Source organism: Epinephelus lanceolatus, chromosome 18, assembly GCF_041903045.1.
Source record: "Epinephelus lanceolatus isolate andai-2023 chromosome 18, ASM4190304v1, whole genome shotgun sequence".
In the NCBI taxonomy this organism is placed as follows: Eukaryota; Metazoa; Chordata; class Actinopteri; order Perciformes; family Serranidae; genus Epinephelus; species Epinephelus lanceolatus.
This window is the reverse complement of record NC_135751.1, coordinates 27,832,187-27,843,457: the sequence shown is the minus strand read 5'-3', so window position 1 is coordinate 27,843,457 and position 11,271 is coordinate 27,832,187. Positions and strand designations below refer to the sequence as shown.

General features: G+C 34.2%; 1 protein-coding gene across 1 annotated transcript; it reads right to left on the bottom strand.

Annotated features, from left to right (window-relative positions):
• Nucleotides 1-3,248: 3,248 nt before the first annotated feature.
• On the bottom strand, nt 3,249-10,446 carry LOC144458606 (zona pellucida sperm-binding protein 3-like). The gene is made up of 8 exons (XM_078161349.1): nt 9,932-10,446; nt 9,741-9,856; nt 9,564-9,661; nt 4,513-4,690; nt 4,320-4,437; nt 4,126-4,211; nt 3,414-3,517; nt 3,249-3,338 (listed from the first exon to the last, which is right to left on the bottom strand). Exons 1-8 carry the CDS (start codon nt 10,316-10,318, stop codon nt 3,280-3,282), a joined length of 1,146 nt encoding a protein of 381 aa, XP_078017475.1. The 5' UTR covers nt 10,319-10,446; the 3' UTR covers nt 3,249-3,279.
• Between the last annotated feature and the right edge of the window lie 825 nt (nt 10,447-11,271).

The following is an 11,271-nucleotide window of genomic DNA, read 5'->3' as shown; positions in this document are numbered from 1 at the left end:
TTTTTTTTTTTTTTTTGCTTAAACTTTGGTGTGTAAAGAAATCAAATCAAGGTAATACAGTTTGTTAGATATCACAAAAATTCTATAAGGCTTTGACATCAAGAATAGAGTTGTGTGAAAATAAACATTTTCCTCAGTTTATAGTTATTTCATATTTTTAGAATGTGATGGTACCTGGGCCAGCTTAGTGCCTTTGGGAGAGTTTTTTCTGGTTTTATGTTGAGTCAATAACAAGCTTAATCATGAATATAAAGCTCTCTGCTGAATAATATTTGTAATTTCTTCACTAATGTATGAAATGTCTTTTTTTTTTTTTTAAATAAACCAGTTCATAAACTGTAATGTGTCTTTGATGTTTCCATTCTACATTATTTGAAAAAACTTAAGTGGTACTCCTTGATGTAATTGTAATATGTGACTATTTCAAGCAAAACAAAAAATAAAAACAAAACAAAACAACAGACATGCTCTAAAAGTAGTAGGAAGAAGTGTTCACTTTTCATACCTGCCAACACTCCCGATTTACGTGTGAGTCTCCCGATTTTTAACCCTTTCTCCTGCCCTGTTGCTGATTGGTAATTTCTCCCGCTCCTGATTTCATAGTGATATGAGTCAAATTGGTATTTCGTGTGTCGTAGTACCTGGCAACCCAACCCAAACGGCCCCACCTGATGTGCTGTGCATGACTGCGCACGTTCAAGCTCATGTCCATACCCAAGCTCAAGGTCGAACAACTGAAAATGAATGAAACAGCTCCCAAAAAGAAGTATGCGTCGAAATTTCAGCTTACTTAGTGCCAGACCTTCCCTTTTCTAGTTGCTAGCCACATCAGCAAGTACCATGAATTTGCAAGCTATGTCGGGCCGATTTTAGTGTGGAACACGGCGGGAAAAACAACATTAGCAAACACACACAGGCATTGGAGGCGCAGAGAGGAACTGCTCACATCGGCTCGTTCTTGCTGAGGTGTGTTGGAGGCTGATAAAATTACGAATCATAATCCTTTCCATTTCTCAGTATTTATGTCTCATTTAAAAGAAAATTAAACAACCATCCCAAACTAATTTATAACCATTAATATAAAGACACAACAGTCTTAGACATTAACTATACACACCCCATCTCAACCAAGCCTAGATAAATAAACCAACCCATCAGAAACATTGAAATGCGCAAACTTTTCAAAGTTGTATGAACACAATGTGTTTTTAGTCAAGATTGAAAACATCCTTAAAATGACGTTGATAGGTTAATAGTGTTTAAGCCTATGTCTTGAAAGCAGAGAGCCAGCCTTCTGAGCAGCTGTCTCCAATTAATTCCTCCTACTAGGACACCTTAACAGCTGGCTTTTGAATGTCTTTGTCCAAAAGAGAGAATGAAAAACTTCAACGAAGAGTGCTCAAGTGTCTCCAGTTCATTAGCTCAGCGGGATAGAAGACTGGTTTGAAGGTCAGAGGATCAGGGTTCAATTCTTAGGTGAACTGTCGGTCTGTTTTGCAAGCTGATGTCTGAAGGAGAAAGTTACAAGTTGGAAGGAACACAGAGTGTCTCTGGCCTGGTAGCTCAGGCTGTTAGAGGACCAGTTGGAAGTCCTTAGGTTGAATGTTCAATCCTAGTCCAGGGCAGCTGAACTGATGATTTAAGTTCGGATTTCTCTTTGGAGCACTGATTACATCAGGTTTGTGGCTGGACCTTGAAGATATTTGAGCTTCAATCAAAGTGTATGAAGGGACTGTTAAACAGCCAGAGCTAGTCCACCTCACGCTTCTGTTGTGTTTCACGGAGCCTTTCACTCTGTCCTCTGGACAGCAGCCTTTAAAATTCATTGATCCTCAACGAGGATCAAACATTCAACTTAAGGACTTCCAAGCAGTCCTAACAGCCTGAGCTACCAGGCCAGAGCCATTTTGTCTGTTTCTTAGACACAACTTTCTCCTTCAGACCTCAGCTTGCAAAACAGACTGACTGTTCACCTGAGAATTGAAATCCACTCCTCTAACCTTCAAACCGGTCCTCTATCTCCCTGAGCTAATGAACTGGAGACACTCACACATCCTTGAGGATTCTCTCTTGCTCCTTCAGACAAAGCATAAAACAACAAACAAAGGAAGTCCATGTATAACTAATTTGGGACTTTCATGATGTAGGTTTGACTGTTAACCTGAGTAAAACAGTGCCTTCATACACTTTGACAGAAGCTCAAATATCTTCAAGGTCCAGCCACAAACTACCTGATGGAGTCAGTGCTCCAAAGAGAAATCAGAACTTGCATCGTCATACTGGTAGTTGACAGATCCCAAATGCATGGTATCTCTCCGTCTGGAGTTGTCTGCAAGATGATGAGTAAACCATCACCTTGATAACACCTTGTAACATTGATTTGTGCACTGAGCAAAGCACAATGTCACAGCACTTAAGAGACAACAACAGGGACTACAGGTGGAATGAACCTTAATGCAATTTCACTGTCAGTCAGTCCACATGAAAAACATGCATCTGCATCTGGACACAGCAGGCCACGTAGTTATCAAAGAAGATTCTCCCTCCTTTGTTGTAGAGCTCCACACTGCTCCCTCTGTATTCATTTGTTCTCTCAGCCTGTAAAACAGGAGCTATTTTTAAATTCTATGCAAACTAAGTGAATTAAGTTTCTTAAACTTTGCATAGAAGGCTTTGAGGCAGTTTGTTCATGTCCAGCTGTCTCCATTTACAGTAACATCGGTGTTGGTGGTGGTTACACCATTAACACTCCCAATATTTGGGGCCAATACTTAATTGATTGCGTGAAGACGTTTTTATTGTAATCATGAATATTTAGTGCCCTCTGGTGGCCAAAGTGAGAAATTACATGTTAACTGGAGGTAATACTGTGTCTGGCTAAATGCTATGAGAGTGTTGTTATCCAGTGTGTCCACAAGAGGGCAGTGAACTCATGATTGTTAATAGGCAGGTCACGTTTGGCAAAACCAAATTGAGGTTGAGGAGTTTAGCAATTTCTAATTCTTAAAAGGACCATTGTGTTGGCTAGTTATCCACTTATTACTGCTTTTTAAATTACAAATCCGCTATAAATCTTCAAAATAAAAATAAAAAAACGCCGCTGTTTATAGAATGCAAGTAATAAAATCATCGAAAAGACACACTAAACTTCAATAATTCAGTATTTAAATGGACACTCTGACCTCAGGATGACTAAGCATGGTTTGTCACCATGCCAAGAAAATTTAAAAAAGGACATAATTCAAATATTCACTGTTTGTCTGGATTTTTATTCTTTGTCTACTTGCTGGGGAAAACCATCACAGGGCCGAGAGTTAGAGCTCCACATGCCACAATATCTGAAACACAATGTTCATATTAGAGCATCTTATGAGACTTTACTCGTTATTAAACTCCAGTTAGGATCAACATACCTTTCGGGATCAGACGTCTCTTGCTTTTATTGTGGGTTGAAGAACTGTTGTAACAGGTACTGTCACAACATCCACAAACATCACTCCCATCCACATTTATCCACCTGATGAGAAAATATACTTAATTATTTTGATTATAATACCTTCACAGTTGGACTGTTTGCTTTAATGTACATGCAGTAGACATTCTGTATTTGTGGACTGGTATAATATTTGATTCCAAGATCTATAGTTTCTTGGTCTCTCTGCAGTTTCTCTATACTTGCTATGCATTATTAAGAGAAATAACTAATTTACCTAGGCTAATTTGGGTATAAAACATTCTCAACTTATTTTGTTGTTGATTTTAAATTAAATTTTGCAGTGTAGTGTAAGCGAAACACTATAATTTATTTGATTTGTAATTAATAACTACATTTTTGGCTTTAATTTAAAGGCATTTACACTCAAATTTAATGTAGAAATTGCAGCATGGGTAATATAAACACACTCAAACACCCTGGCAACTTAAAATCAGCACCTTTAACGGTTTCAAAACTAAAATGCTGGGGTGCCAAATAAGCAAAGACATCATGATTCAAATACAGTTTTGAAGATCTATCTTTGTAAATGATCCTTTAAGTGTAGCATTAAAACTTTCCAAACCTGTACAAGGCTTTGTTTGGTAAAATAAGGACCTACAGTACTCCCAAGAAAGAAAAAAAAAAATCACCTTGAATGTACATAATTGCAGGCCTTGTTGACTGGACTTCTCTTCCACATTTCAGAAGTCGCTTTCAGCTGGCAAGTGATAAATATCTAAAAAAAAAAAAAAAAAAAAAGTAGGAGACCACAGAAATGTCATTATACAACCACAGGAGCATTTCCAAACAGTTTGAAATCATGCAGGTTATGAAAGTGTCTTACTGAGTTCCTTGAATCCTGGTAAAACAGGAAAGCATCAAGCTGCAGTTGAAGCGAAGAAGCTCTCATCCTGGGTCGGAACAGTGCATTTGAGCCTTCCTCTTTTGCATCAGTGAGGCACCTGACAAAATATTATATTTTCATGTAAGTCCAAAGCTAGCTGGTTGTTTCATTCTGTGTCCTGAGCTACTTTTACCCATGGTTTTCAATTAAGTTGTATCTGGGGACTGATGTTGGGTCAGGTGACAGAGTGGCGACGCAGCTGTTGATGAAGAGTCGTCTTTGTTCTGCATCGGGACCAGTGTAAGAAGCCTCGAGGTGCAGGAGATCTCCAAGGTAGAAGACATTGGAGAACTTCTCACCTCTCCAGTCATCTGTATGCAGACACAAACATTAGTACATGCAGTGGTGGGACATTTACTCAAGCACAAATTTGAGGTACTTGTACTGGCTTGAGTATTGCTTTTGCATGTTACTGTGTACTTCTGCTCCACTACAGAATTACTTTAATTACTTTTCAGATTGCAGTTTTTCATACCTTTCATCTCCAGTGAAAACAAGTAGTAACTATATTATACACTGAACAAAAATATAAAGCAACACTGTTGTTTTTGCTCCCATTTTTCATGAGCTGAACTCAAAGATCTAAAACATTTTCTATACACACAAAAGACCATTTCTCACAAATACTGTTCACAGATCTGTCTAAATCTGTGTTAGTGAGCACTTCTCCTTTGCCGAGATAATCCATCCCACCTCACAGGTGTGGCATATCAAGATGCTGATTGATGCTGATCAATGTATCAAAACTATAATGTGTGTGATCTTATTTTAGAAAAGTTTTAGTATAACAAAAAATGTCACAGTTGGAACTTGAATGCATTTTGTATGCTTTTATGGACTGGTCTAAAAACGCCAAGATCTGGTCATGTATAGTAAAAGAGTTGAGTACAAATCTGAAATGTATTATATGTAAAGATCCTGGAAAGTTTTTATCAGGACTGCCATCAAAACCAGGACTCTTAGTGTCTTGTAGATTTAAGTTGCTTTATAAAATTATTTTTCTGGCAAGAAAATGCAGAATATTTAAGGACAAAAAACACGTCAACACAATTAAATTGTTGGGGGGGGGGACAAAATCATCGATGGTTAGACTCCATGCCGAAATAAAAGGAAATGAAAGCAGCTAAATAAATGTATGGCAGCCACTGATAAATCACTTACCTGATCTAAGTAAATATGTATCTTTAACTTATTAATGTGTGTGTTATTATTTGAATATAAAGGCATCAGTGTAAACCCTCTCACCCCGTTTTTGTGTTTCTTTCTATCTTATTTTATTACATTTAATATTTGCCATAGTATAGCAGGTCGTTAAAAACCATGAAAAAAAAGTCATAGTATAGTATGTCGTCCAAAATCATGAAAAAAAGTCATAGTATAGCATATCGTTCAAAATCATGAAAAAAGTCACAGTAAAGTATGTCATCCAAAATTATGAAAAAAGTCATAGTATAGCATGTCATCCAAAATTATGATAAAAAGTCATAGCATAGCATGTCGTCCAAAATGATGAAAAAAAGTCATAGTACAGTATGTCGTCCAAAATTATGAAAAAAAGTGATGCTATAGCCTGTCATTCAAAATTATGAAAAAAAGGTCACAGTATAGCATGTCGTCCAAAATTATAAAAAAGTCATAGTAAACAATGTCGTCCAAAATTATGAGAAAAAGTGATACTATAGCCTGTCATTCAAAATCGTGACAAAAAGCCATAGTATAGCATGTCGTCCAAAATTATGAAAAAAAAGTCATAGTATAGTATATTATTCAAAATCATGAAAAAAAAGTCATAGTATAGTATGTCGTCCAAAATTATGAAAAAAGGTCATACTATAGTATGTCGTCCAAAATTATGAAAAAAAAGTCATAGTATAGTATATTATTCAAAATCATGAAAAAAAAGTCATAGTATAATATGTCATCCAAAATTATGAAAAAAGGTCATACTATAGTATGTCGTCCAAAATTATGAAAAAAAGTCATAGTATAGTATATTGTTCAAAATCATGAAAAAAGTCATAGTATAGTATGTCATCCAAAATTATGAAAAAAAAGTCATAGTATGGTATGTCATCAAAATTATAAAAAAAATCATAGTATAGCATGTCGTCCAAAATCATGAAAAAAAGTCATAGTATAGTATGTCATCCAAAATTATGAAAAAAAGTCATAGTATAGCATGTCGTCCAAAATTGTGAGAAAAAGTCATAGTAAACAATGTCGTCCAAAATTATGAGAAAAAGTGATACTATAGCCTGTCATCCAAAATTATGAAAAAAAGTCATAGTATAGTATGTCGTCCAAAATCATGAGAAAAAGTGATACTATAGCCTGTCATCCAAAATTATGAAAAAAAGTCATAGTATAGTATGTCGTCCAAAATCATGAAAAAGTCATAGTATAGTATGTGGTCCAAAATCATGAAAAAAGTCATAGCATAGCATGTCGTCCAAAATTATGAAAAAAAGGTCATAGTACAGTATGTCGTCCAAAATTATGAAAAAAAGTGATGCTATAGCCTGTCATCCAAAATCATGAAAAAAAAGTCATAGTATAGTATGTCATCCAAAATCATGAAAAAAGTCATAGTATACCATGTCGTCCAAAGTTATGAGAAAAACGTCAGAGTATAGCATGTCGTCCAAAATTCTGAAAAAAAGTCATAGTAAACAATGTCGTCCAAAATTATGAAAAAAAGGTCATAGTACAGTATGTCGTCCAAAATTATGAAAAAAAGTGATGCTATAGCCTGTCATTCAAAATCATGAAAAAAAGGTCACAGTATAGCATGTTGTCCAAAATCATGAAAAAGTCATAGTATAGTATGTCATCCAAAATTATGAAAAAAAGTCATAGTATATAGTATGTCATCCAAAATCATGAAAAAAAGTCATAGTATAGCATGTCGTCCAAAATTATGAAAAAAAGGTCACAGTATAGCATGTCGTCCAAAATTATGAAAAAAAGTCATAGTATAGTATGTCGTTCAAAATCATGGAAAAAAGTCATAGTATAGTATGTTGTCCAAAATCATGAAAAAGTCATAGTATAGTATGTTATGAAAATATTTAAAAAAGTCATAGTATAGCATGTCATTCAAAATCATGAAAAAAAGTCATAGTATAGTATGTCATCCAAAATTATGAAAAAAAGTCATAGTATAGCATGTCGTCCAAAATTATGAAAAAAAAAGTCATAGTATAGTATGTGGTCCAAAATCATGAAAAAAGTCATAGTATAGTATGTCGTTCTAAATCATGAAAAAAGTCATAGTATAGTATGTCATCAAAGCATTAAAAAAGTCATAGTATAGTATGTCATCAAAATGTCATAAAAAGTCATAGTATAGTATGTCATCAAAGTATTACAAAAAGTCATAGTATAGTATGTCATCAAAGTATTAAAAAAAATCATAGTATACTATGTCATCAAAATTATAAAAAGTCATAGTATAGTATGTCATCAAAGTATTAAAAAAAATCATAGTATACTATGTCATCAAAATTATAAAAAGTCATAGTATAGTATGTCATCAAAATGTCATAAAAAAGTCATAGTATAGTATGTTATGAAAATATTTAAAAAAGTCATAGTATAGCATGTCATTCAAAATCATGAAAAAAAAATCATAGTATAGTATGTCATCCAAAATTATGAAAAAAAGTCGTAGTATAGCATGTCGTTCTAAATCATGAAAAAAAGTCATAGTATAGCATGTCGTCCAAAATTATGAAAAAAAAGTCATAGTATAGTATGTGGTCCAAAATCATGAAAAAAGTCATAGTATAGTATGTGGTCCAAAATCATGAAAAAAGTCATAGTATAGCATGTCATCCAAAATCATGAAAAAAGTCATAGTATAGTATGTCGTTCTAAATCATGAAAAAAAGGTCACAGTATAGTATGTCGTTCAAAATCATGAAAAAAGTCATAGTATAGTATGTCGTTCTAAATCATGAAAAAAAGGTCACAGTATAGTATGTCATCCAAAATCATGAAAAAAAGTCATAGTATAGTATGTCGTCCAAAATCATGAAAAAAGTCATAGTATAGTATGTCGTTCTAAATCATGCAAAAAAGGTCACAGTATAGTATGTCGTTCAAAATCATGGAAAAAAGTCATAGTATAGTATGTTGTCCACAATCATGAAAAAAAGTCATAGTATAGTATGTCATTCAAAATCATGAAAAAAAGTCATAGTATAGCATGTCATTCAAAATCATGAAAAAAAGTCATAGTATAGTATGTCGTTCTAAATCATGAAAAAAAGGTCACAGTATAGTATGTCGTTCAAAATCATGGAAAAAAGTCATAGTATAGTATGTCATCAAAGTATTATAAAAAGTCATAGTATAGTATATCATCAAAATGTCATAAAAGTCATAGTATAGTATGTCATCAAAATATAAAAAAGTAATAGTATAGTATGTCATCAAAGTATTAAAAAAAGTCATAGTATGTTTTGAAAGTATTAAAAAAGTCATAGTATAGTATGTTATCAAAATATTTAAAAAAGTCATAGTATAGCATGTCATCAAAATGTCATAAAAAAGTCATAGTATAGTATGTCATCAAAGTATTAAAAAAAAGTCATAATATAGTATAGTATGTCATCAAAATATAAAAAAGTCATAGTATAGTATGTCATCAAAATGTCATAAAAAAGTTATAGTATAGTATGTCGTCAAAATGTCATAAAAAAGTCATAGTATAGTATGTTATCAAAATATTTAAAAAAGTCATAGTATAGCATGTCATCAAAATGTCATAAAAAGTCATAGTATAGTATGTCATCAAAATGTCATAAAAAAATCATAGTATAGTATGTCATCAAAATATAAAAAAAGTCATAGTATAGTATGTCGTCAAAATGTCATAAAAAAGTCATAGTATAGTATGTCGTCAAAATATAAAAAAAGTCATAGTATAGTATGTCGTCAAAATGTCATAAAAAAAGTCATAGTATAGTATGTCATCAAAGTATTAAAAAAAGTCATTGTATAGTATGTTATGAAAGTATTAAAAAAGTCATAGTATAGTATGTCATCAAAATGTCGTAAAAACATTCATAGTATAGTATGTCAAAAAACACTGCGCTGTATTGCTACTTTCACTTTGGTAAAGGATCTGAATACTTCTTCAACCACTGACTACACATTAATCAAGAAAGAACTGACACGTACCAGCCATCAGCTTTAGAGAGAAAGCAGCTGTGGAAGACTTTGCAGGAGTGGAGGGTGTCAGGGCTAACTGCTGAGAATTACTGCTCACAATGTGTGTCCTGTCCCAGAAAATTAACAAGTCATCCATAAAGAAGTCACAGAACAGCTCCTCTGTACGAGACAATGATAAAATGTCACCTTTTATAGTGACAGGAAACAGGAACTACAGCATGGGTGACCCTAGTAATGCCATGGTAACGGGCAGCTGGTGAGATAATCAGCTTGTTTGAGTAGATCACAGAGTCGTCAGATATCTGGAGATGAAGTTAAACATCAAAGTCAAAACTTTCAAGCAGCCACAGATGTATCCATCATCATCAGTAACTTACAGTTAACTTGGAGCCACAGTCTTGCAGTCTGGCTTCAATGACATATTCAGCTTCACCAGCAGCAACAGCTCGGCACTGACTGCTCTGTGAATGCTCAGCTTCTCCCAAAAAAAGCTCCCCAACAGACACTGGACGTCCTTTTTCATACAGGTCAGCCTTTACCATAATGATCATGGTGCCTTCTGTGCATCGTACACGGACAGGGGAGCCGTCATTGAGTTGTGGTCCACTAATGTCTTCTGCATCAGCTCTTAATGTAGCAGATTTATATTCCCTTCCTTCAGCATCGATCAGGGGTCCACCTTTCAAACTTCGAATGGCATCTGCCACACCAAAAGCAAATGATATCAGCAGTGCCAGTGAGGCTGAGTGACCTGTGATTAGCATTTCACCCTTTTCTCATAACAACAGGACAAGACACTATTTTGATAAGATGCAGGGGATTCAAACACCCGAGACAGTCCTCCCAGTATCTCAAATACTTCCCAGTTCAGAGCAATCACATCACATGGAGAGGACAGCTGGAAGCAATTACTCATTAAGTGATGTGGGGGAATTAAAGGTGCAGTCACACTGAAATACCTGCGTGTGATTGGCTCACACCCAACATTATGCTTCTTCTTTACTGAAATAGAGATGTGCTGAATCGTGGATCAATACTTGAATGTTGCCCCATATTTTCTTATTGTTGGCAACATTTTCAACATTTTCTTAAAGTATTTATTTCTTATTGCATGTAAGTTTCTATGAGTTTAACAAGTTCAGTGTCCCAGGAAGAGACCCCATCTTCCAAACTGCCTTTTTACCTAAAGAGCAAAGACAGATGGGATATTGCCACTACCACTGCATTTACACAGTCTTTGAAATTTTGCTTGTTTTTTTTCCCCAGTGCCCCAAAATAATAGTGATGATTACAAAATGTACAAAACTGGTCTCATGTAGCATCCTTATCTTCATGACTAGTGTGCGATTAATTTATTTTGCATACATGTTTTTATCAAAAGTTTTTTTTTAAATAGTTTCTATGTAACGTGACCTACCAACTCAAATATAATACAAAAATGTATCACTGAAGTAGACACACAGGACACATTACTTCATATTGGATCTTAGTGCTCATCTATATTTCTATGGGAAATTATTTTTTTCCCCAATAACTGTCTTCAATGTATTTTTAAAATATAGTTTTAGTTTTATTAATACCTTGTCATATGGGATTTTTTTTAATAAATAGTTTTTATGAAAAAAAGAAATTCTCAATAGCTTCAATGCAATCAATAAATGTATCAAAATACTGGAAACACAGGACACAGCTCTTCATATCTTCTGTAGGATTTTAG